Below are 26,761 nucleotides of genomic sequence, written 5' to 3' on the forward strand. Positions count from 1 at the left end.
GTTCCGTAATCTGGCCCCTGGTGTTTGCACAATAGAGCTGCCTCATAATACTACCGCATTTTCGGTAGTTTTTTTTTTCGGGGCCGCGGGGCACTTCATAAGTCGACGTTCGAATAACCCGGGCATTTCTGTCGGTTCTTTGAACTCCAAATTAATGAGGTTTTACTAGCCATCGTGTTATTTTTGTTTCCAGCCTTCTCATGTTACCGATTTCCTTTTGCCTGACCACATTACAGGTTGGACACTGTTATCTGTTCAATTAAGTAGTATACATTTCTGCGCACTTCCTGTTTTTTTATGCGGTGCTCAGGCAGTCTAGTTTTGTTTATCTCAGTTGCAAATTGTCATACACTATTTTGAAAAAAAAATATGAGCAACGATGCTTGCGTGTTTATCTTTTTTGAATTTATTTTTGTGTTGACCAGATATTCGATTCAACATTCGAAGCCATTTTTTCTTCATATTCGTATTCGAAATTCTCAATATTCGCACACCCCTAATATTTGCGTTTTATTTGAAGTGTGCTGTGACTGGTCATGAGAACCCCTTTTTGGTGCAGCGTTTAGCTGTATGCATAGGGTCCAGGAGAGCACCTACTCTTGGCAACATTTCGATATAACCGTAGCTAAAAGTTCAAGTTGTTGTTGCCTCAGAAGCGATGGCACATACCCTCGGTGGTGGGGGATTGGCCAAGGATTGGTGCAGATTCCAAACAAGAGAAGTCATCCAAGTGGCTTGTTTCCGAGGGCATTCCAATACGTGGATATCATAGTCGACGACTGTGAAAACTTCGCTCGTATTCTGATCGACGTTGTGAAGTTATAACGCCAGTTTTTCTCTCTTGATGCTCATTTTGTGCAGCCGTTTTTTTTTTTCATGTGACAATTACGTTTATTTTGACCCGTCTGTTTCGTTTCACTCTAGGTCAGACTAGGGTGCCTTAATTGATGCGCGCCCGCTCTGCGCATCGAGGAACCCTAGGTCAAACATACTTGTCATCTTAACCGCAAGGCATTCCAATTCCTCAGGGAAGACTTATGCCCTGGGGTATAGGAAACTCTAGTTTATTTTCGTTTGTCTTGCTGCATGCGCACATAGGGGGATTAGCCAAGAATTGAGGGGCACGGAGTTTTTCAGATAACAGGCTATGACACTGTGTGCGCCGTCGCATATTTTAGTCTTCTTCATTTCTCGCGTTCTTCGGTGAGGAAACTGGTTTGAACGGACTTCTTCGTTGTCGCCAATCCGCCCTGTGAATGGACGTACGTTCGCCACGTCTCTGTCACCTCGAGGGCGCGCGATCCGCTGCCTCGCGCCCACGCGTTCGAGTTTCGATTCATGAGCCAGCACAACTCGTCCTCGTCCGGCTCGCAGCCCTAATGCCGCTCGAGAAATCCGGCGTGGAACGTGGGCCGGGGCCGTCGCGCACTGACGTAAGCCGCGATTTTTCTAGATTCGCCGCTAACCTTAACCGACCATGCTTGTTCTCCCCCCCTCCCCCTTTATTTTCCTGCAGTCCTGGCAGTGCATGGAGGACGAAGTTGAGCGCACTTCGGTCTCCCAGGCCAACGAGCAGGATTCGCCAGTCGGTGAGTGAAACTGAACGGCACGCTCAAGCCAACGCTGAGCGCGATAGCCGGGCTGATGTCGAGCTCAGTGAGCTGGTCGGACACTTGGACGCGACGTCGCAGCGTGGACTCGGTCGAAAGTGGACTCTCTGAAATCGGCTAGCTCGAACAGCCCGGACGACCGGCAACCGTACCGCAGGGGTTCCCTGCCAACAGGTCGCCTTCGCTGAATTTTTAGCCCTTTCTCAACGCCGCAGTCTCGACGAGGTGCATGCCTCCGTCGCGGTATTGGCGAACTAGAGGGCGGCAGCGCGCGTCGGCCCTACTTGGGGCGCGCTCTTGCCGGTTTGTTCCGCGCAGTGCAACGCTTTCTGTGCAACGGGGAAGGCTCGTCACCACTGAGGAGTGCCGATGAGAGAGGACGAGCAGTCGTTTGAAGGTGTTCTAGCAAGCCGAGGGCGCGCTTCCTTGGTTGTGGATCGGAGCGTATGGACATTGGCACGCGCGCCTTCTCGGCCACGACGCAGCTTCCCTTCCGGGAAAGGCGCGGCCTCACCGAAGGGCGCTCGATTTTCGTCACTCCAGCCGTGGGTGCCACAGTCATGAATGCTGGTGCGGTAAGCAACGCACATTCACGCTTGTGAAGCCATGGGTCAGGACAGTCGCGGCGTGTGTAGTGAAACCGACGCACCCGCTCTCCCCTACAGCTAATCCTGTCCACAGGCGTGAAATGTGATTACGTATAATTCGCGTAGGAGGCCTAACGAGTCGAGCCGCTCTGCTATCGGGCTAACTCGACTCCGCTACTTGACTCCCGCACATGACTCGACGGCGTTTACATGAACCCGGTAATTGGGTTCCTGCTCGGAAGACCGTAGTTACACTCGACGCTGTCGATTTCATGTAAACGCCACTAGCGGTCGGGGCATATGCGGCACATTTAGCGCGCGCATCGAGGCACGTGCCCTAGGCACATTTTCTGGTGCTACTACTGGAAGTTTGTTAAAAGCAACATTTATTGTCTTAGAGGCGTTCAGGCGAAGGTTTCAAGCACTCACCTGGTGATTGAGGGCTGGAACATTCATACGCAGATATATGTTCAACAATACGACGTCACAGGGAAACATGTCTTTAATAGCGATTCCCCCGACGATTTCCTTCTCTTGTCTGCTCCCTCTTTATAGATTGCGGTTAGCATGTTAGAATCTTCGGTACGGGCGCATCGTTCCACAGGCGTAGCCAAGCCTGGCTTGAAACTTCCCTCTGAGAATGTCGTTAGCTGTACGCGCAGGTTTTTGCGTAGCCCTAATCGCCTATATTTCTGTCCAGTCCTAGCCGACACCCCGATGAAGCGCCGCAAAGGAAGCGTCGTCACCATTGGTAAGTCAAGTCGTACTTTTTCATGAATTTCAAAAGGACTCTCAAATTTTTAAGAACAGCTAGCTGCGCCTTTGTTTCCGCTACTCACAGCCGCCTTATACGATCACACATGCTGTGCGCGGAACGTAGATTCGTTCGTGGCAACTCAGGAAAAGGGAGACGCACAAGCGTTGCTTCCAACCAAGTCGGGTTCGCAATAGCACCTCTTTGTCGTCTTAGTTTGGCTCGATGCCTGATGGGATTTAGCTTGCGTGAACTTCGGGAGTATATGCCCCCCCCCCCCCCCCCCCCAACTGTATTTCATTGCGCTCGTGTAGCGGATCTCTGAGGCCAGTGTAAACACTGCCGCCCGCTTTCAGATAGTCATCACGGAGTCCCTTTCGGTATCAATGTCGTGAGTTTTAATTGAGTGAACGACAAATACTGCTCCACTCTTTGATTCAATTTTCTCAGCAATTAACGCGTCTTTTGCTGCCGAATAAACATCGAGCGAAGGTCCACGAGCGAAGCGACTAGAGTCACTAAATGAAGTGACTTTTCACGCACTCGCTCTTGCTTCGTATCACAGTGGTACAAGCGCTGGGCTTCGGCGCAGCGCGAAGACTGCATGCGCTGCATATACCGGGTGGAACTTGAGCCAAGGGTTAAAACACAAATTAATAGACACAGGCGAATGAAACCAGCTACATATTGGTGGCAGCCATCCTGCGCACCACAGGCGCATTAAAGGGACTCTGAGGAGAGCTCTATCAATTTTTTTTGTTAGCAAAATCTGATAGTTCGGCATTTCATGGCTTCGTTGCCGCTTGTCCGGGCGCGAAAGATGCATTTATTTCAAAGAAATTTGGATTCGAAGTTGAAAAAGTTTACCCCGCCGCTCTGATTCAAACTCAGTGAGTGATTGAGTGAGTGAGTGAGTGAGTGAGTGAGTGAGTGAGTGAGTGAGTGAGTGAGTGAGTGAGTGAGTGAGTGAGTGAGTGAGTGAGTGAGTGAGTGAGTGAGAACTTTATTTTCCACCGATGTAGGAGACCCCCTACTCCCCATCCCCGGCACGCAGGCCTGGAGAACGGGGGCCGGGGTCTCCGCGACTAAAGACAGGCGAAGCGACAGTGTTTCTTCGCGGCTTTAGCCGCCAGGCGGATGGCTTGCTGCTGGTGGGCGAGGGACTCGCTTCGCAGCATCAGTTCCCAGGTTTCTCTACTTCTTATGTTCTCCTTGGCGCCCGGGGAACCAGGGCATTGCCAGATTATGTGGTCTAAAGTACCCCTCTCTCCACATGTCGCGCATTTATCGTCGGCTCTTTCCTCCACTTGCGTGTGGTAGAGCCAGACGGGGTTCGGGAAGTTCCCAGCTTGCAGGCGCCGCCGTGCGACTGCCTCCCTGTTTGTTAGCGCTCGGTCCGGTGGTGGCAGGGACCGTCTACCAAGTCTATAGTGCTCTATGATCTCTGTATGTCTGCAGCCTCTCGTCCATCCCTTCGCAACCAGGCGGCTCTGCGGCTGCCCGGAAGTAGAGTGCTCGGGCTAGCTCGTGCGCCGCCTCGTTGCCGGGGACGGATTCGTGCGCGGGGGTCCAAATTATTCGAACTCGTCTATCGAGTTTTCCCTTTTCCAAGATTTTGACTGCCTCCTTCGAGACCCTCCCTTTTCCAAAGTTCCAGACAGCTGTTTTGCTGTCGCTAATGATCGTACTGGCTTCCGTGCCAACGCAAGCGAGCGCTATTGCAACTTCTTCGGCCGTGTCCATGTTTCGACTTCTAACGGAAGCGGCGGCGACGGGTACGCCGCGGCCGTCAACGACCGCAGCCACCGCCACCCCCAACTTTCCGCTAGCCGCGTCCACGTAGGCGACTCGTTTCGGCCCTATTTTGTCCGCGTTTTTTGCGAGAGTCTCGGCCCTCTTCCGTCTCCTCTCCCCGTTGTATGTGGGGTGCATGTTTTTAGGTAGCGGGGGCACTGTTATGTGTTCGCGGCATCCTCGTGGAATGTCCGCGTGTTGGCATGTCCCCCTGTCTGACTGCAGCCCCACCCAGCCAAGGATGGTTCTGCCCGTGGTAGATTTGCTTAATCTTTCCAGTTGTTCCATGCGCACAGCCTCCGCTAGCTCCGTCCAATTATTGTGCACACCCATTTCGAGCAGGCGTTCAGTAGAGGTCGAGATGGGGAGTCCCAGAGCCCTCTTCACGCATCGTCTGATGAGTGCGTCTATTTTCTGCTTTTCGTCCGATCTGATGTTTAGGAATGGTGTGGCGTAGCATATGCGGCTAGTGATGTAAGCCTGCATTAGTTTCAGGAGGCTTCGTTCTTTAAGGCCTCGACCCTTGAGTGCGATTCTCCTGAACAGACCCATGACTTGCGTGGCGTACGCACTCAATTTCTTTATCGTTGTATCATTGTACCCGTCCGCTTGTAGAAATAGCCCCAGGATCCTAATCTGCTCGACTTTTGGCACTTGATTCAAACTCAGAGAGCTCTTATGACGCCACGGCAACTCTTATGACGTCTCAGAACGGAGTGACGTGCCACGTGACGTAAACGCAGACTCCGTGATTTCTGCCGGCTAGCGGTGCGGTGCGCAACCTTCCTTTGCCAGCCTCAGAGATTCGCGACATCCATGAAGTAAGGCAAATTCCTCCAAGGTGGCGCCTCTTGTCCTAGGAAGTCATCACGCTTGTACTTGCGGGATGGACCTGTGGCGGCGATACCTGTATTTTGGTTCTTGCTATTTTCTACATTACAAGAGCTTTTTTTTCAGTAAGAGTGGCGTTTTTGTGATCAGGAGCTGCTTTTCTATCGATACAAGCCAACTTCAATTTCTCCTCAGTGTCCCTTTAACGGCCCTGGTGCGAGGTGCTCGAGTCAATGCCACAGGTGATTTCGTTTGCTCAAACCACGCTTGAGAGCAGCACGATCGTGACGCTCGAATGCGTTAGTCACGTGCGTTTGCGTTTCGCGGGTTTTCTTGAGAGCTGGGAAAAAAAGACACGCGTGAGGGTTTCCTTATCTTAAATGACAGAATGAGTGGTTAGGGCGCTCGACTACTGATCCGGAGTTCCCGGGTTCGAACCCGACCGCGGCGGCTGCGTTTTTATGGAGGAAAAACGCTAAGGTGCCCGTGTGCTGTGCGATGTCAGTGCACGTTAAAGATCCCCAGGTGGTCGAAATTATTCCGGAGCCCTCCACTACGGCACCTATTCTTCCTTTCTTCTTTCACTCCCTCCCTTATCCCTTCCCTTACGGCGCGGTTCAGGTGTCCAACGATATATGAGACAGATACTGCGCCATTTCCTTTCCCCAAAAACCAATTATTAATATTATTATTATTTCTGAAGCCGCTCGACAACTTTTCAAATGCAATTTTTTCGCCTAAGTCAATATTTATTAATTTTGGGAATTAAACTTAAACTATTAATTGCTAAACGAAACATTGCCTGTGGTGCGCAAGACGGCTGCCCCCGACATGCGACTGGTATAGTGTACTAGAAACTGGTCTCATTCGCCTGTCGCTTATTATTTATTCTTTAACCCAAAGGCTCAACTTGGCTGGGAGTAGAGTCACTAAATAAAGTCTTTATTTAGTGGCTCTAGCCAGAAACGGCGGACGGGCGAGTTGCTCTTGTTCGTGTTTTCTTACGCTCGTAGCGCCACTTACGCAGAAACTCGAAGGCCGGAATTGAATTCCGCACGAAAATGCCACGCCCATAGCCCGCCGGTGTTTGTAAACGCGGGTCATGATCAGGTGGTCATGACTGTGGGGCTCGATGCCAGAAAAGAGCGAGCACCTCGCTGGCGGTATGTGTCCGTTGCGGCCTATCTTGTTCCCTCCCAGACGTGGCCTGTGGCGAGAGTGAGGAGGAGGGCGAGATCACGGACGACGACTACTTGGAGATCATCGACGTCGCCGACGACCTCAGCTCCGAGGAGGAGGGCAAAGCGAAGGGTGAGTGCAGCGGCGCAGGGTGTGCAAAAGTTGGGCGAACCGGACTGGTGGGGTGCACACAGCGCACGGACAGGCACGCAGCAAGGACGCGACAAACGCCAGCCCTGTGTCGTGCATAATTCCCTATAGGTCCAGCTGACCCCACCAGAGCCACGCTCCAGCGAGCTCGGACGCAGTTCCATTGCTTCCGAACCAATACTTTAGAGCCGCTTTCCAATGTTCTGATGAGGGGGGCATGTGCTGAACAAAAACAGCACCAGAAAGGACGCAGGTAGACGCCTTTGATTCGCAGCTGACTCTTTTATGTAACGTAATGTAACAGCGTGAGCACAGAAGCGGCCCATCGAGGTACTCACGCTGTTACATTACGTTACATAAAAGAGGTACTACCTCGATGGAAATAAACGCGAACAACGCGGCGCCAACACACCCCGCTTTTGGAATTCTGTCTGTGTGGTGCGAAAAAGACGTTATAGAGTCGTCCTGAAATGTATCATGGACGACTCCGGGGTCTTTTTCCTATTGCCGATGTAAAAGCACGGTTACAATAAATTGAAACAGCGGAGCGTGTTGGCGCCGCGTTGTTCGCGTTTATTTCCATCGAGGTAGTACGTAAAATGCGAAATGCGCCTGTTGTTAACTGTGCAGCAGAGTGGCTGCCGGTGCAGTGGCACGACGCATAACCCCCCAGTCCTAGTGTTCCTATATATGCTCCCGCAGGGAGTAGAGTTACGCGACTGTTTTCCCCGCGCCGCTCGTAACACTATTCGCGGAGAGGCGATCACATGATCATGCGGACGTATTTTGTTTCAAACTGTGTCTGCTCATGCCCAACACATGAGCGGGAGGGGGACAGCAGCCCCCATCCTGAGCACAGACTCCTTTGTTATCCGTCTGAGGGGGTATTGTGAAGCCCCACTGGGGGGAGAATGGGGCCGGAGGTTCCCCTCTTGAGCACAGTGTGCTTTGTTATCCGACTGAGGGGGTATCGTGAAACCCCACAGAGATGAGGAGTGGTGCTTCTAAACGGCCGCCTCGTGAGGCTCCTGCCACACGAGAAGCAGCTTTCCCGCAGAGCTTGGAACAAAATGGCGGACCTTCGCGCAATTCTGCTCCCTGCGGGAGCATATACAGGAACACTACCCAGTTCCTCTGATGCGCGACCTCCTCTGTCGTAATGGCGCATTCCTTCCCCCTTCCCTGCGCTACCCGCCGCGGTGGCTCAGTGGTTAGAGCGCTAGGCTACTGAGCCGGAGGACCCGGGTACGAATCCGGTTTCGAGGGAGGCGAAACGCCAAAGGCGCCCGTGTGCTGTGCGATGTCAGTGCACGTCAAAGATCACCAGGCGGTCGAAATTATTCCGAAACATACCCTCCACTACGGTACATATTTCTTCCTTTATTCTTTCAGTCCCAATTTCCTTCCCTCACTGAGCGGTTGAGGTGTCCATCAGGAAGTGAGACAGTTACTGCGTCATTTTCTTTACTCAAAAACAATTTTTCCCTGCGCTGCTCGTCCACCACTTCTGAGGGCTGCACCCAATACGAATCGCAACTCCCAGAGACGCCTGTGCGTTGCGATGCAAAGCATTGCGTTTTCCTCCCTCATCGATTCAAGCACTGGTAGAATGCAGTGAAATATGGCTGAGTAGTACCACTATTCATTATTAGTCATTGCGTCACACTCTTCCGGTGTCGTGCAGGCGGTGGCAAAAGGAGCGCGACACAAGGACGACCAGTACGGCCACTCACTGCAAACTCTATCTAGCGCAGCATTACACATGTGTCGCTAAAGCTCTGATTGCCCTTCCAATGTGATGCGCTTCTAAAAGCTCACGCGCAACAGTATTCTGGCTTCTTCCCAAAATCGTGTTGTCAAGTTTTGCCACGATATACACCTTGCCGCAGGTATACATCGAGTGTTTCACCGAAACCCGGTACTAATTTTCAAATATAGCCTTCTTCAGGTGTAAAGATGGCTTCTGCGGCAGCGATCTGTATTAATGATCGTTCACGTGAGCAGGATCAGGGGAAAAGCCTCTGCATACACTGTGTTTGCACATTTAATAATGTGGCCATGATTGCAAGGTGCCATTAGGATTTTAGGCCGAATCCAGAAAACTGTTGTGCGTGATTTCATAGAAGCGTATCATATTAGAAGCAAGGGCAGCCCTGTGGATCAGCAACACGTCTGTATTCCTGCGCGACAGAGAGTTGAAGTGAGCACCCACCCTGTTACGTTACTTATTCACCTCGCTGCTTTCTTGTGTCGCGCTCTTTTCTCGTAGTACTGAATAACTAGCCCGACGGTGTGCGTTGCCGGAGTATTGTTGTTTTTTTATCGTTGCCGCCGCGGTGGCTCAGTGGTTAGGGCCCTCGGCTGCTGATCCGACCGTGGCGGCCGCGTTTCGATGGAGGTGAAACGCCAAAGGCGCCCGTTTGCTGTGCGATGTAAGTGCACGCTAAAGATCCCCAGGTGTTCGGAACTATTCCGCAGCCCTCCACTACGACACCTCTTTCTTCCTTTCCTCTCTCACTCCCTCCTTTATCCCTTCCCTTACGGCGCGGTTCTGGTGTCCGCCGAGATATGTGAGACAGTTGCTGCCTCAAAAACGAATTTTCAAAAAAAACAATTTTCATTTTATCGCTCTTGGCCTCACAAGGTATTTTTTTCTCGCATTCCAAGTTTGTCTGCATTTTTCTTCTATGCTTATCACCTTTGGCGATCATTTCATCAGTCTGTGCAATTTTACTTGGATGAATTCAAGTGAGCATTTGACTACTGTCGCTCAATACTTCTAAACCAATATAGGTCAGAACTGTCACTGCGTTTTCTTTTCCCACGCCAACAGCTGATTTCCCAAGTAACGATTCTGTCCAACCTTAGCCTCCACTTGATGTCACGTAAGCGGGCTTTCTGCCACGGCGGCCATGGGTACGAACCACTCGGCTGCCGCTCTTTGCTTGTAAATGCCCCGCTCTTTCGAGTGCGCAGCCCTTTCATGGCAGCTGCGACTCGCAGCTGGTCGGATCAGCGCGTGTGTGGGGTGCGAGATAAAACAGGCGCGGCAGCTTTAGAACATCACCCCTTACGATAAACAGACGAAGAGCGCCGGACCGTTCCCATTCATGGCGCGATGACATTGTGGGCTATTCGGTGTTTTTTATCCATTTTGGGACCCTCGCATTGAAGCGTACAAATCGCTATAGTCGCAAATTTGCTTTCCCAGTGCGTGTGGGAAGCGCTTCAGAAAAGGCTAAGTGCTCCTGCTTGGATGAGGACAGCTTTTTTCAGCCTTAAGCTTTCTGAGCAGGTTGAATTTAGATCGAGGCGTTAATATAGCACTCATCACAGGTGTCTGTCGCATTTTAACTTTATGTATGCTATAGCACAGCGCATAGAAACGTTGATTTCTCCAGTCAGCTGCGGAGGCAGCGGGAAGATAAGCACAAGGCTGGGTCGCTACCCTCCCTGGGCCTCAGTAGCCCCCTTCTCGCACCGCCGATTGCCACTGTGCGCGGGTGACGTTAGTCATGCTTGGAACTATACCCAGGGGGAAGCTAAGGGGCCCAGGCGGGATTCATCTCCCCGATCTAGTTGGGTGGTGCCCATTTCAGCGCTCACAATCAGGTGGGGACTGGTTGGCTTTGTTGGTGAATCACTCTTTGAACACTCTATCGCAACAGAGGAAAACTGACACATCGGCAGAAACGAACAGCGCCAACTTCCAATAAGGTTTGCTCTCCAGAAGTATCATACAGGCGCGGGGAGGGTGCACCTTCACATGCGCGTCCTATAATCTGTGAATCTTAGAAGGGAATTATATTTTCCTTCATTTTCCCTTATATTTTCCCTCCCCTTCCTATTAAAGCACCCAGATTTAATTTATAATGACTGGCTTTCTACCAAAACCGCCCCTGTAAGCACTTACAATATAATTAGTTCCATAATTAAGTAGGTAGAAATTGAGCTACGCGTGTATTTTGCGTTCTGGCAGCCCAAAAACAACCCAAACAACCGCAGTAGTACACAGACAGAACCACTGCTTTAATCGTACGTCTTAAGCGGGGTTCGTAGCTTTTCTCTTTGGTTCTTTGATGCTTTCGGTCACATTTACTTCGTATCGTTTACCTCCATGGCTAGACAGGAGCGAAAAATGTAAAACAATTCGCTCAAAACCCGCCATATTCACTTTACATGGTCGGAGCAGCGCACGGGTTGTTGACACACGTGAGGTCATAGCAGTCCTTCCATTGGTTTTCTGCACTTATGTTGATTCGCACAGCCCTTCAACTTGGCTGTTTTTATTCGAAACGTCTTATTTCTAACGGCATGGTGTACCCTTATTGGCTGATGTTGGTCCGGCAGCGGAATTGGGCATTGACTCTCCGAAAAAAAAAAAAAAATCTCGCCGAGTTTAGGTTTCCGCAGTTGGCTAATTTTGAAAAAAAAATTTCATGCGCTCTCAGAGTTGCGCGGCTCGTGCGTGCACAAGAAAGGTAGCGTGGTATGGAATTTGTGTGCACTCTCCCACTTTCGTCGAATGTTTCGGTCCCCGAGTCATCTAGACTTCGCTCATTTGTGTTGGCACACATCGTCATGTGTAGAAGACGGCGCGGCCCATTGCGATCGCTTGTGCTATAATACATTCGCTTTCCGCGCAGTAAAACGCAGGTGTACCGCGCGATGTCAGTGCACGTTAAAGAACCGTAGGTGGCCGAAGGTAATCCAGAGCCCTTCACTACGGAGTCACTGACAGCCCGTGTTGAAGCTTTCGGACGTCAAACCCCGCGTACCACACACGTTGACGCGCGGGTGGTGCAGCAAAAGCCCGGTCAAGGGAAAGTCTTTTTGCCTGAAGCAAGTTTCGCCAGTGCCGTTCTCTGTTGCCTAGAACAAAGGCACCTTTTGGTATTTCGAACGCACGCATACTTTGTTGCATTGTAGCGTAGGCTAAACGCACCGCGTGGCCTGTGCTGTGATGGAATAGCGCCTCTCACTGAGCCGACGAACCCGTGTCACGCCTAACGAGTCAGTGTTTGGGTGTGCAGGCTGCGAGAAGACGACTGGCAAGAGAGCCGCCAAGAAGCATCGCGGTAAGCGCAGGGGCCGCGCCAGAAACTTCAACGAGCTGCGGCTGGAAGGTAAGCACGCGCACCGACATTTTTTTCGGTCTCGCGACACTGTTGCCGTGAGTGTTGGATATTGCGGCAGTGGAATTACTATGCTACATCATCGTCATCACCCTGTGTCCACTGCCCCCATGTCCCTTGTGCCAGCTGCGGCCACCTTCTGCCAGCAAGTTTCCTCTTATCATCTGCGCATCTTATTTTTCTGCTGCCCCCTGGTGCACTAGCCTTGAATCCAGTCTACCCTTAGCGACCATCAGTTACCTTGTCTCCGCATTACGTTCCCTGGCGATGCCCATTCGCCAAGGAATCGCACTGCAAACGCGGTTAGCGTTTTCTAATCTGTGTGTGTGTGTGTGTGTGTTTCTTTTTTTTTTCAGACTACGTGCCGGAATGCTCCATTGAAAGCCTGGGTTCGTGCCTTTCGCTTGCTTACCTCTCTTTCACCTCGAGAGATTTCTAGTCTCCTTTTTAATACACAGCGTATCAGGATTCCTTCCCATTTTACCTAGTGTAACACAAAGTTAAACGGCTTTGGCGCTGTTTGGCCTTAATCGTCTTGCGCCATTAAGCTTTTAACTAATTCCCAGGACGTTAACTTGCGGCGTGCAATTTGCACCTCTTTTTCCAGTCGATGTAACGGTGGAAAATCACGGCAGCCGTGTTCTGTGGGTGTCAGGTCAAGTGACACACAAGTGAACAAAAGGAGCGTGGCCGTAGCGCGACTAACTTTCATTCGACGGTGTACCCGTACAATGTCTCAGCAATACTTTGCTGCGTTCTTGCTTGGAATGTTGAGAGCCATGAGCAGCAATTAAATTTTGCTCCTCGTGCGCGTAGCATCAAGCGCGGCCCCTCCTCTTTCTTACGCCCCACTGCACTTCTTTTTGGTGGGCTATGGTTGACCGCGCTTCTGAGGTTTGGAATACTTTCAGAACAAAATGAACCTATATGTACACTTCTCGTGCGTCCTGTATATACGTTGATTTTGTGGTGAAATATTTGCGGCGACATAAAGTGCGAAGGTCCATTCCGCCCATCGTATGGCTTGGTGGGTTTTGATGCTCCAGTCGGCATCTCCTATTAATTGACGTGCCCGTTAAAATTCCAATTGCAGCAGTGCCCACGGTTTGGTGGGGCGGAGGCTAGAAACAAATCTTTGTGACGAAAAGTACAACGCTCAAAAGACGGAGGGAGGTGGAGGGCGAGTGGCAACGGGGAACTCTGTGATACACGAAACACCGCGTGCACGATTCTCTAAAGCTTTTTGTTTCTATTACGCAGAGAAGAGAGACAATTGCAGCCTGGCAATCACAATGAAGTACAACGCGCGCTCCGTTGACCTCACGGAGCTTTCAGGTGACATCGTCAAGCTGGTTTTCAGGGGAAGGTGAGTCGACTAGACTCCTTCGTATTTCAAGCAGTCGTTTGCAGGGTATGCAATAGTCCGCACGTTGCCCGCTGCACAGACGCGAAGGACTTTGCCGTGAATTCCAGAAGGAACTGGCCGCGTACGTCTAGTGGGGGCCGGCACCCGTTCTACTATTCGTTTCGTAGCCAGATTTTTTTTTATGGGCGTTTAACGTCCCAAAGCGACTCAGGCTATGAGGGACGCCGTAGTGAATGGCTCCGGATAATTTCGACCACCTGGGCTTCTTTAACGTGCACTGACATCGCACCGCACTCTAAAGTTTCGCCTCCATCAAAATTCGACCGCCGCGGCAGGGATCGAACCCGCGTCTTTCTGGTCAGTAACCGAGCGCCATGACCACTGAGCCACCGCGGCGGCACATAGCCAGATTGCGCTATACATTGCAGGTGCTTTGTGCTCAATGGTAAGGCATAAGATGCTTATTTCTTACGGTGTATACATCTAATGGTTCGTCCAGTGCTACCAGCAGGGAAGTTTACCGGCCACTCGGTGGTCGCCTAAGAAGAGTCTCTTCTTGAGTCCGCGAAAGCAGAGAAAAGAGAATCTTAGTTGGTCAAAAGTTTTCGGGACTCCCCCAAGGTGAAGTAGAATTGTAATAAGGGTGTAATTACTCATTGACATCCACCCGAGAGCAGCCATACGGCTACAGAAGAAAGCTATACAGCTTTCTCAGAAACTTCGCAGTTAATAAAAATTCGTCCTGGACCGGGGTTCGAACCCTGGACCACCGCTTCACCGGAGCAGTTGCTCTACCAACTGCGCTAAGCAGGACTAGAAGCTTATGGTAGGGCGAGAGCGAATTGATCGATAACTCGAAGTGGGAACAGTGTTAGTCACATGCTTAGTGGAATCCCCCAAGGTGGAGTAGATTTGTAATAAGGGAGTAATTACTCATTGACATCCAACAGAGAGCAGCCATCCGGCTACAAAAGAAAGCTATACAGCTCTCTCAGAAACTTCGCAGTTAATGAAAAATTCGTCCTGGTCCGGGGTTCGAACCCGGGACCACCGCTTCACCGGAGCCGTCGCTCTACCAACTGCGCTAAGCGGGACTGCAAGCTTATGGTAGGGCGAGAGTGAATTGATCGATAACTCGAAGTGGGAACAGTGTTAGTCACATGCTTAGTGGAATCCCTCAAGATGGCGTAGATTTGTAATAAGGGAGTAATTACTCATTGACATCCACCCGAGAGCAGCCATACGGCTACATAGGAAAGCTATATAGCTTTCTCAGAAACTTCGTCGTTAAAGAAAAATTCCTCCACCTTGGGGGATTCCCCTAAAAATTTCACCAACACAGTTCCCACTTCTAGTTATTGATTAATTCGTTCTCGTCCTACCATAAGCTTGCAGTCCCGGTTAGCTCAGCTGGTAGAGCGACTGCTCCGGTGAGGCGGTGGTCCTAGGTTCGAGCACCAAGACGAATTTTTCTCTTACTACGAAGTTTCTGAGAAAGCTGCATAGCTTTTCTTTGTAGCCGTATGGCTGCGCTCGGGTGGATGTCAGTGAGTAATTACTCTCTTATTAGAGAATCTGAGTGTACCTCGTACGGCACCCGCTGGGAAAAGTTAAGCGCACATTTCTAGCCTCCACCACAAGGTTGCAGTGCAGTTGCTCAGTGTAGTGGTAAAACTCAGCTTCAAGTGACCGGGATAATAACCTCGTTTCTGTTTCACCTCCACGAGCTAATATTGTTTTTGCGTTGGTATTTCAGTTCTCTTACTCGCGTTTCATTTATTGCTGCTACAGCGGAGCCGGATGTACCGAACTGGGATATTTAGAATTTTCGGCTAAATCGAATACGGAGATTATCCCCTTGAAAATCTCGGAAGACGCTTCAGCTTCGCCTTCAAGAAGTAGAACGCGACAGCGTTATCGGGCCGCCACCGCTTATCGGCAGCCACGCGCCGGTAGGGGATGATGATTACACGCGTTGACGCAGCAGCTGCGCAAGGCCTCCGCCGGTGGTGCTCCTGGGATTTTTCAGGCACGAACGACGCGACGGAGCCGCGGCAGCCTTGGACTGTGGCGACGTCGGCGATGACAATTTCGGCATCGCAAGCTGCACGACACTCTCGCGTTAAAACTCTGTGTAAATGTGTGGGAAAGTCGCGCAGTACGTCTAACTCCATTTTCGCCGGTCCTTTGGTATATCGAACTGCACGCTGTGCTCCTACAAGTGGCGCTCCTCCTAACTGCGCGCACTTCTCCTACGCGGAGATGGGTTGGCTGCGCGGCCTTGGTCACCTGCTGGCAACACTGGCGCTCTGAAGCATTGTTACGATGTGAACGTGGGGTGTGCTTGAGAGTGGTCCTCCTCGACTCATCTTCACCGCCACTATAGCTGTCATGCCGTAGGGAGGCTGCAGTGCTTCGCCGCTGGGGGCGTTGCGGAAACCAGCTGTACTCTTAATTATATGAGTGAGGGTTCTATTTGCAGTGTACTGGTAATGCGAAGCAAGTTGGGCAAAGATACGCCCAGCGACCGGTGCGCTGCCATCACGCAGGCGGGCGGCACTCCACTGCAAGAACCGTGTCACTAGCGTGGGCGTAATGTATTCTTGCTTCTGTAGGCTACAGATAAAGCTTACCTACTGCCATTTTTATACATCGAATTATCGGTATATTGAACTATTTCGATATCCCCTAAGAGTTTGATATATCCGGGTTTGACTGCACTCGGTATATATACTCGTAATGTTCGCACATGCCGCTGTTGCCCGAGCGTATGAACCCAGGAGTAACCCATTTTTTTTTCTGTGTGGTACGCGTGAGTAAATTTAAAACGCCCAAGTGTGCTCAGTAATGCTTTAAAGCGAGAGCTGTAAGCCTCCCGTTCAGCTGAAAATGGGGAGTACGAAGTTGTGGTGTGTGGAGCGCCGAAATTGAAAAGCGATTATAACATCACATAAATCGTCATTACAAGTTCGAAACATGACTCACACGTCATTATGCCATCTAAGTGTGTAAAGTTAATTGCGCAGAAAACAAAACTGGGGTAATTATAGTGGGGAATTGTACGCCTGACCCTTGGACTGTTAGTCAGACATGCTATCCCACGCAAGCAGCTTCTTAGGCTTGGTTGAAGCGGGCTTTTGTGCGTATGTTGTGTAGTCTTTCACATGCCGTGGTAGCTTACGGCTGTATGCTACTGAGCATGTTTGTGATTAGAGAGGCAGTAATTAAGGAAGTTGTGAGTGAGCGAGTAGCAAAGAGCACGTGGGTGAGGGGTGAGTGCACACGAATGGTTGTATGCTTATGTCAGGTGATCTGGTAAAATTAGTACAGCACATGATCAGCTAATATGTTAATGAGACAAGTGCAGCTGCTGACGGGACCCATTAACGCTATCTCGTCACACCCTTAAAGGCGAAGCTTATAGGTGCCCGAGAATTTTGTCCACACCTCTATATACATGCCCACTCTCTGCTGAAAAAGCTTAGCGTGCAGTTTTCAATCTGCTGGTGCCTCGCGAGTCTTCACAAGGCACAGTCTCATGAGCTTGCATGCGGTCGCACGGACTGACAGTAATTTTATAGCGGGAAATGGAGGCGCTCAAATTGCTCTGCGGCACTCGGACCGACAGGAAGAGAGCGGCGACTCTCGATTTTACGTGATGCGCTTTAGGCATCGAGGAATAGCGTCTCAGTGCGATTCTCTGTTTATACCGCAATGATAAGGACCGAGCCCAGTGCGCTTAGTTGCCAGTAATGTCACGGGGATTTTACATTTGCACAGTGCCGTCAAACCGCGAGCTGCGTCCTCAGACCACGGCAACAATAATCTGTACCAGAAGCATCGAGTGCTGTCTTTTTGAGTCCATTACAAAATATGTGCACTCGAATCTCGTTGTAACCATTCCCCTTGGAAGACCATGTATTCGACGTCTCATTTTTACAAAGTGAAATTTTCTTTCAACGGGAAAGAACGAACTTCCATGAACCCCACAATCCATTTAGCGCTGAGTATGTCAATTTGCAACGGCGCTCAACACATCCGTACCGATTCAGTGTAACAAATCGCAGTTCCTCCCCTGTGCACGGCCCATTCGTAGAGCGCTATAGTTTTGCATAACGGTATCGAGATCCCATCGCTTTCATAAGGCCGAGCAGCGTAAAACAACTTTCATTGGCCAGAAGGCGGCCATTATCAAAGCTTTCGGTCTGGCGGGTATGCATTTTCCACAGGATATCCCTGTCATGCGAAGCGGCGCTGGCGTGATCGTGAGCTATGCCGCGAAGCCAACCAAGACAGGCACTGCGCGCCCTCTTTCACAGCGGACCGTATCGGGTTCAGCACCAAGAACGCAGCTGAATATCCCAAATAGGTCTATATCTGTCCTCAAAGACCCAATTCCTAGGCTCTGAAGTGCATGCGGCCTGCGGAAGGCGCGAGCGCACGTTGGCAAGGCTGACTCATTCGGTTAATGTATGCACATTCATCCACGCGGTGGGCGCTCAGTGCGCGTGTTTAATGCGCACGCAACGCACATCGCAGGCACACTAAACGTCGCCTTAGTTGTCCTTGTTAGACATAGTGGTAGGTAAAGTGTGCTGGCATGCGACAGTTGCAAACAAGGTCGCGTTTGCTATGACGAAGCAATGGCTGTAACTAAGAGATCCCGGGGCTCCTTCTACTTCGTTATAGCGTGGTTGCACTTATATTGGTAAATAATGTCAATACCAGTACTTCTGTACCATTAAGGCTTTTTTTACTATGCTATGACGAGGCGTGCACAAAATGGCAATTTCAATCTGCCTGTTTGTTATAATGTATATGCGTGGAATGCTTTGCTCATTATTCCGGTGCAAACGTTTGGAATTGCATATTAACGTGAAACTTGCAGGTAACTTCAAGCTCAGCTGCAAGTTCTATATTAGCAGTCAGGAGGCGCCCTGAGCCCCCCCCCCCCCTTTTTTTAAGAGCGTTAGCTCTTACTCATCACGTTTCGAGATTTCGTAAGGTCTCCTACCACCCTGAGATCAAAGCGCCATCTGTGGCCGCAACTAGATAACAGCGCATCTCGCGTTGAGACTTGTAGCGCCATCTACAATAGCATTGTAGACTCAACCATCTGCCGCATGCCAATGATGTCGTCACGGGTTCAATATGGTGGATAGAGGTGGAATTATGTATGACGTCAAGGAACGAAATGGCGGCATAGTTTCGGTTTCTCGACACCAAGTTTGCGCCCATTAAAATTGCCTGTGCCCTTACATCCCTTTCCACTCCGCCCTAATAAAAAAAAAATCCTAAAACGGGTAGGAAAACTGTCCCGTTACGGGACCGCTATACATGTATACATTCGTTCCGCTATATATGATCCGACAACAACGGCCACCCATCTGGGGACAGTTGCATACCGAATTCGGTAGGCAAATAAAACTCTATAGGTTGTGGTATAGAAATGAAACCACAATGTACACATTCAATTATCAATTGAAGCGTTACCATATCGCACTGCAAGCCGAATTCTAGGCCCACCTTGACCCCCCAAACGATGCAAATTCCGCGAGTTCTTCTTCGCTTTCTTCATCTAGTAACCCAAACAGCTAACGCTCGTCACTTCAACTTCTTCCAGACGGTGGCGGCCATTTTTTTGGCGGTCGGTTTGTTTTTGTTCCTTGAACTTTTGATTCTGTACTTTTCCTTATCATTTTTTGTATTCTACGCTTTTTTGTTGCGAGTGCTTTGATTACTGGTTTGTGCTCATTACGGCTTTTTGATGAAATGCGTTTTGTAGTAGACAGTTTACTATCCACATGGCTATTGATGCAAGCATTTTGTATGAATGGCGTTGTACTTTCAAAATAAAGATGCTTTTGATAGCTTTTTATTACCATTTTTAGCGCTAAAAACAGTGAGTGCGAAAATCTGATACAGACCTTAGTTTGAGGCTAAGGTTTGTGACTGACGCTTAGCATCTTCACGAGTTGGCCAGTTTAAATCGTCTGAGTGCCGCCCCGAGAATGGTACTAAAGGGGACAACGATAGGAAGCACACCAGCGTGAGAGCGGTGTCTTGATGAATTCGTTGCAGGGCGGACGAAGGCAGCACCATGACCACTGGTCGACCGTCATACAGACATCACGGCACCACGTAAGGATTGCGAACGCCTGAGGCGATTTCACTGTGTCTATGTTCTCGGAAAGTGGCATTCTAGGTACAAGCTCTTCGAAGAGGTTGTCCCAAGAACCTCTTCGAAGCCCTCTTCGTTTAGGTGAACCCATTAGCAGCGGGTCGATTCAAGCATCGAGATGAGCAGTGTACCCCCCCCCCCCCCCCCCCCCAACTCGTCAACTAGGCGTCTACACGAACTCTATACCACTTGCGGCGCGCCCCCGGAGTAGCAAACGGGCTCCTGGTGCACTTTGCCCGGCAAGTAATCCTATTCCCAGGCGTGGAAGCGATTATGCGGGAAGGGCCTAGCGAGTCAGTCGTTAATGCCGGGCTGACTCTGGCCGACCCGAAATACCGACTGGACCCGATACTCTCGATTTCATGTAAACTCCTTGGTTGAATGAGGTTTGCACAGCCACACTAGAGTGCCATCTCCTGTCTTCAAATCTGCTTCGTTTCATGCTGATTGCGCACACTAAAAATATGCGCCGATTTGTGCAAGTTTATGAGAAGCTGTTGAGGTGAAAGTTTTATAGCGGCCATATTGCACAAATGAACGCTATGCATTTAGGGACAAGTTTGGCCTCTTTAGTTTGTTTTAATAGGCAGTAGCTATACCTCTTCTGGGAGGTTTCGTTTGGTTTATGGGGTTTAAAGCCGCAAAGCGGCTCAGGCTGTGAGAGACGCAGTAGTGGAGGACTCCGGATAATTTCTACCACCTGGGGCTCATTAACGCGCACTGAGATCGCACAGTACACGGGACCCCTAGCATTTCGCCTTCATTTAAATGCGACACGGGATCGAACCGGCGTCTTTCGGGTCAGCAGCCGAGAGCCGTAACCACTGAGCCACTGGGGCGGCTGCCATAAAAGGGATAGCAGATTAAAAGTTCCCTTTGTACATCTTTTTACTCGTGCGTAGAAAGCTCACGTGGGATTCAATCGCGTTAAGGGTAAAGTTTCTTTAGAAGGGTTCAATTGGGATAAATCGCTTGGAAGAAAATTTGAGAACTACGCGTAGCCTGGATCTTCAGTGCACTGATAGTGTACACACTAGTGACGCAATTGAACTGCCTCGAATGGCGACTGCCACTGTACCAGCGGAGAGAAAAAAAATCGGGCTAATAGAGCACTCCTTGCTTCAGCGCCCCTGCGCTTCGCGGGATAGAACGGCGGGCTACTCTATGGCAGTCAGTGGCTGGAATCGCAGAACGTGAGTGAGATTCGTGGTGTCTTGGGGCACCGTGGCATATCAGAGCTTTTGTGAAATTCCGCAAGCCGTACTACTGTAGCCAGCTTCGCCGTCGGAGCGCGCTGGAAAACCCGGAACGCGAGCCCGCGGCCTTACTCGCTGGGTCTGTACAGAGGTACTGCGGAGACACCGCGCTTTCGACAACGCCTCGTATTTGTTGGGCGCATGCAGGAAGGCCTTCGCCCGCTACCTGAGCCCGGCGATAGCCGCGGCCAACATGAAGCGCCTGCAAAAGCACATCGGCACCGGGAAGGTGCTGGGAGTGGAGAAATGCGTGACGCGTAAGACCACCACGGTGCGGAACATGCTGGACATCTTCCGGCTGCCGTGCGACTGCTCTGTGCGCCGCCTCAAGGAGCACTTTCCGAGGGCTCAGGTGCTCATCATCAAGAATGGGTGAGCATCTTGCGCGCATGACCGACCAACGGCCTCCGTTTTTAGGGTGCCAGCTTGGCACAGGGTGCATTGCTGCCTTATATAACCGTGGTGGAAAAACAACAGATCGCTGAGAAATTTATGTGGCGGTGATGGAAGGCGCATATGTGAGTAGCGTGGCCAATCGCACGCCCTGCGCAATCCGCCGATGAAGTTGAATTCGTGCCCAGAAGCATCCTATTCCACACGCTTCCTTGCTTGCCACTTGCGGAATTCAAATGCAGGCGCATATCTTAGCGCGCTGACGGTGATGTTTGCTGCAGGTGAGCGCTTCTTTGTCGGGGCTGTGCGCGCGTGCTGTACATTTCCGTGTCGTAGATTTCTCCGAGCAGCTCACCTCATGTTTTCATGCGTGAGATGCCAACAGGCGTCGAAGGCGTTCCTTATGAATACATGGCACGCTTGTCTGCACGCGCTCAGATCGCGGAGCGAACACGGTGTTATTAATGCGAAAACATTACTAGGCTATGTCGGCACCGGAAGTGTCCGCAAAATGTGTCGCCGGATGTGACGACGACAGTCATGATCAGAAGAATGGTGTGGGGAAGTGTATAAAGTCCGTGATTAAATTATATCGAGTCAGACTCATTAGTCATCGGTAATTAAATTTAGGCAACGATCAATTGCCCTAAATAATGAGTGCATTTAACGAGCCTAGTTAACGAGCCTACCAAATGACCCCAATTATCATAAGTAACACCACCAATTAGTGATTATATTTAACGTGGGTAATAATTTGTTTAATTATTGGGGCTAACTGGAGACCATGTGACGTCATAAGAGTGTGACGTCATCCACACGTCTGATGACATCACGCCTACAACCGAAAGGAGTACAGAAAGAAAAAAGTTCACATCGTCGAGTGGTAGCATCGGGGATCGAAGAGTGGCGATCTCATCGGAGTCGCTTAAGTATCGGTGTTGAAAGGCGTCGACTCAGAGCCACCAAGGTAGCGGCAAACTCTAATGCTTTCGCATTTCTCCAATGCTGTTTCTGCAGTGATCTCTTAGGTTTTGCCGGATAAGTTCCGGGCATTGTGCTCAAGATTACCGGCTAGCTAAATATGTCGTTGTGCAGCTCGGGTTGTTTGCTTCTTCTAGATTCGCTCGCCTGGAGTTTGACAGCGTGGAGGATGTCCGACGTGCTCTGAAAAGACCCGGGTGTACTTTCATTGATGGGCACCCTATACGCTTCAGTCTCGTGAAGGTGCTTCCGGGAGAAGACGGTAGGTCTCACTTTATGCGGATTTGCTCAGCGCTGTTTACCACTAACTTGAGGATACTGCGCCCAGCCGCAACGTTCGATTAATTTTGGTACATTTTAATGAAACAGCGCAGAAAACGAGGGACCGAACACGTAAATACACTGGATCAAGACTTAACATGATTCCCCTGTTTTCTGACATCTTCCAGCACTGGGGTTATGCCTCAAAAGCCGTATTGATGCCTCAGAAGGCCTATTTTTAACAATTATTGCGAGGTTCGCTGAAATAAAGCTAAGACGTGCGTGTGACTAGGTTAGTTGGAACTTCATTTATGCGAGAGATGCGCCGCTTGGATTTACACAGACACAGTTAATGACGGCAAACAGTAACGGCTACGCTCAACGCTTAAATATCAGGTATACCAGGTGTTTCAGGGAAGCTCGCCGCTAGAGTTAAAAATTTTCAGGCGAAAATGTGGCTTTTGCGACATGGTAACACCAGTGCAGGTTGAAATCAGAAAACAAGCAGTAGGTGTCAACTGGCAAGCTCGTGAGCTAAATTTTAATAATTAACCTTCCCCCTATTACAGATAGCCGCATGGTTGCCGTTAGAGATTTGTAGCTGGCCATTAGCAATAGCCTCATCGCGTTTGCTGAATAATGTTTTACTATTATCGCGAAATTCTAAAATCATCGCGTCACTACGTCGCGCACTCGAAAGTCCCGTGAAGGTCACGCAGCACGTGTGCCACGTAGTGAGATTTCATCAGCATCGCTAAGCCTGCGATTTTAGAATTTCCCGGGAAATAGGGAATTTCGTGAGCCACAGCGCCGAGGATAATCGAATTTTCGAAATCCCAAAAACGGATTTGTCTATTCCTAGCAGCCAGATAAAAACTGCCGTTAGGTGCATATCTGCGTAGTTTAAAATTTGAGTATTAAAATTTAGTTCACCAGCTTACTAGTTAATGATTCACCTCTTTTTCTTTTCTGGCGTTTGCCAACACTGCTATTACCGAGTCTCAGAAGCCATCATTATGTCATAAAAAGAGTAATAAAAAAGCAGGCGCGGGCTTCTCTGAAACACCTATATTAGCACAGAAGCGATGGAATATTCCTGAAGATTTCTTCTGAGGCTGCATTTGTTTCCGATTTGAGAGCTTTACCGGCGTCTAGCACTCCATTATCTCAAACATCGGGCTCCAAAAAACGGAGGTGGCCACTGACCGAGAGGTTTCTCTTAAAAGTGGTTTTGCGTTCCTAATTCTAACGCAGTCGTGTACTTCGTGTACCGGGATCAGGCACTCTGGACGTCTAGGCTTCCGTTACGGCGAAAAAAAAAACATGGGTCCTTAAAGATCAGTTCACTGTCGCTTTAATGTTTCATTATCCATTGTGATCATTTTCGGTCTATTTTTTTATTCATAGACCAGATTACAGTTTGCAATAGGAAGTGACGGACTTCTGACGGAGTGATACATGGTAGCGACGCTATACCTGTGTGCATTGATACGGGGGGAGGGGGGAATTTGGCACGCAGCTTCCTTAAATGTTGCCGAATTCCTGCGGCTCTTGTTCGTACACCTGCACACGGGTAGATGTTGGCCGTTATTAGTTCGCTTGAAGCAGCCCATAACCACCCGTGGCTGCTTCCTGAATGAGTGGACCTAGGTCGACGCGCTAGACGAATGACCATGGCTCGCCTTTCAAGGCGATAGCCTTTAATGGCTCATACTCGCGTCCGTCCGTTACATTTTAGGGCACGTGACTATAGCCCCACGTGACATCACAAGGTCACGTGATCTCTCTGCCACACTCGCGCTTGCTGCTCCTGTCCTCTGTCGTGAATGAATTCTAGCGCGGCAAATTCAAATCAGTGCAACGAGTCGCAAACGCCTTTCGCCTTCCCGAAGTTAAGAGATATCTAAGTACCTCCAACAAATTTTTTTTCTCTCTCTCTAGCGAACCCCCGAATCCCTCACGTTTTGAAGGTGTTCCTTTTCTGAGGTCTAATTGAGCTGTCCTCTCAAGAGCTTCATTGAAGCGCCGAGTGGCGCACTTGTAACCTGTGTACATAGTGCAACCTTGCGTGAGGTTTGAGATCCAATATGCGACCGCTGTCTTAAACGAATGGCTGCTCCTCTGAAAAAAAAATGAGCTTTCTTACAGGGACGCTGAGGACAGCCCCATCCAGTTTTATGTTCTCAGTAGACACTGATCTCAACTTGTGACATAAAGCAAAGGACTCCGTGATCGCAATTGTGAAGCGAATTGCGACGTAGCCTAGCCTCGTAGATCCGCGTAAATTAAAAGTCTAATGACGTCATAGCAGTTTGGTTACGGAGACAGTCGGCGATGGCGATGCCTGTAATTTTGTTTTTTATTGGTACGCGGTAATCTATCAGTGGCGCCCAAATTAATTAGTCCCCAGTGCACCTTCAAGCGATAGAAAGAGGAACGCCGACCTAAGGTGGTTGTTAAAAGGTTAAGTCGTTCCGGCTTCTTCATAGTGATTTTTTAACCATTAGAGATTTTTATTTTAACAACTGAGATATACCTTGGTACGGTCTGTTGACCTGGGTTACACAGCAAGTCAGACAATATGTACCTCATATAGATGAGTAATTAAACGATTAACTTACATTACATTAGAAACATTTAACTTGTTGATTTTGGGGGGCAAGGCTGTTCGCGAAATTGATGGCCGTCAATATTTAAGGTGAGCCGTTTTTAAATTTTCTTAATCGGCAGTGCGGTTCCAAATAGGAAAATAGGAATTTGAAAGCTTGTTGAGTTGCTTCCTCGCATTACCCATTTATAAAATGGCGTCGCTGCGTGTGCATCGTCGCCGAAATCGAGTTAACTTCTACATCATCAAATACACCAACTGCGTCTGTATTTGACGCGTAAGGAGCGCAAGACGGCATTTCATAAATGTGCGATGCGGGAAAGCCAACTCAACGAGCTCCCAAACGCGTAATTTGACAGCAAGACTTTCATTTGCGCTAGTTGGTTGCAGCTTGACATGGTTTACGCAAAAAGCGTAAAGGCGCTAAAAGACGAAGACAAGCACACTCAAGACCTCCTGTCCTGTCTTGAGTGTGCTTGTCTTTGTCTTTTAGCGCCTGTACGCTTTTTGCGTAAACCATGTCAAACGTAATTTGACGTGCGGTATTTCGAAGCACATTGCCGATTAAATAGTTTAAAAACACAGCTCACCTTCGGTGTTGGCGGCCATCAATTTCGCAATATAACATCGCTGCCATAAATCAAAAATAAAAATTTTGTTAGGTAAATTTTGTTAATCGAACTTTTAATTATTGATCCACGAGATACATAAAGTACACCTTGCTGTACAATCCAGCCCAACTTCCCGTATCGACGTATCTCTGTTTTTAAAACTAATAATCTGTAAAGGCTAAAAAAATCACCCTATATACGGAAGCTTGTTCACACTTGGGCGGTGAAATACTGGCGTACCACCGTCGTAGCTTGATGAAATCTAAGGTTTGACATCTCCTCTGCTCGGGTAGTAAATTCACGTCATAAAGGAAAACAAGGTGGTCGTTAAAAAGGTTAATGCGTCTCGGCTTCCATATGGCTTCGAGTGGAGTAGAAACGCCTCTCGGCGTAGGTGTCCGCAGGTGCAGTGCCGCGGACGTCTCGCAGCTGCGCGATGGGGCGTCGCCTTGCATGCCTGTGTGCACAGGGTCAAACCTAACCAAGAGTCTTCTTGCGTCCTTGACCTTGAGGGTGCAGAGAAATATTGCCGAGACTTGGTTTCCAACCCGCGGCGGCGTGAACAGATCAGCTTTGCTGGCCATTGCACGGGCACACTTTGCTATCGCCGCAGCCTATCGGGCCTCGTGTTAAACTGCAACGCACTCTCGCGCTATGCATTGCACATTGTCGTCTTCATCAGTTTCCATATGCGGCGCGAACAGATCAGGTCCGCTTAGCCTCGAGCAGAAATTAACCTGACCTTACTATCGTTTCCAGGCGTGCCGACAACCCGGTAAAGCGAAACCATGAGCCACCCAGGCTAAGCATGCATGCTTTCGCACGTCTACCCGGTTTGATTACGGTAAAACCCTGCCAGTTTAAAATTTTTCACGTCGCAGGTGCCGGCGTTCGTGACCAGTACCGCAGCGGTGGTGGTGACAGCGGTCCCTCCTCGTCTGGCCGCCGCGGATGGCACGGAAGCCGGGCCTCCTGGCACCAGGGCTGGCGTGGCGAAGACAGCCACGGCAGCCGCTACTTCTGGAACCGCTGCGGTGGCTACTGAGCGCAATAAAAGCGGTCTC

At 49.9% G+C, this 26,761-nt stretch overlaps 1 protein-coding gene across 1 annotated transcript; it reads left to right on the plus strand.

Moving 5' to 3' along the window:
* Window positions 1–1,283: 1,283 nt before the first annotated feature.
* Window positions 1,284–26,761, plus strand: LOC144106905 (uncharacterized). The gene is made up of 11 exons (XM_077639867.1): window positions 1,284–1,433; window positions 1,517–1,589; window positions 2,898–2,948; window positions 6,777–6,887; window positions 11,939–12,031; window positions 12,397–12,429; window positions 13,301–13,406; window positions 19,488–19,547; window positions 20,991–21,215; window positions 22,355–22,479; window positions 26,579–26,761. Exons 1-11 carry the CDS (start codon window positions 1,380–1,382, stop codon window positions 26,740–26,742), a joined length of 1,095 nt encoding a protein of 364 aa, XP_077495993.1. The 5' UTR covers window positions 1,284–1,379; the 3' UTR covers window positions 26,743–26,761.

The sequence above is a fragment of the Amblyomma americanum genome, chromosome 1, assembly GCF_052857255.1.
Source record: "Amblyomma americanum isolate KBUSLIRL-KWMA chromosome 1, ASM5285725v1, whole genome shotgun sequence".
Taxonomy (NCBI): Eukaryota; Metazoa; Arthropoda; class Arachnida; order Ixodida; family Ixodidae; genus Amblyomma; species Amblyomma americanum.

Coding starts and splice junctions, on each gene's coding strand:
- LOC144106905 (XM_077639867.1), top strand. CDS start 1,380: ATGCCGCTCGAGAAATCCGGCGTGGAACGTGGGCCGGGGCCGTCGCGC. Junction 13,407..19,487: donor AAGCTGGTTTTCAGGGGAAG/GTGAGTCGACTA, acceptor AATTCGTTGCAG/GGCGGACGAAGGCAGCACCA. Junction 21,216..22,354: donor GTGCTCATCATCAAGAATGG/GTGAGCATCTTG, acceptor TGCTTCTTCTAG/ATTCGCTCGCCTGGAGTTTG.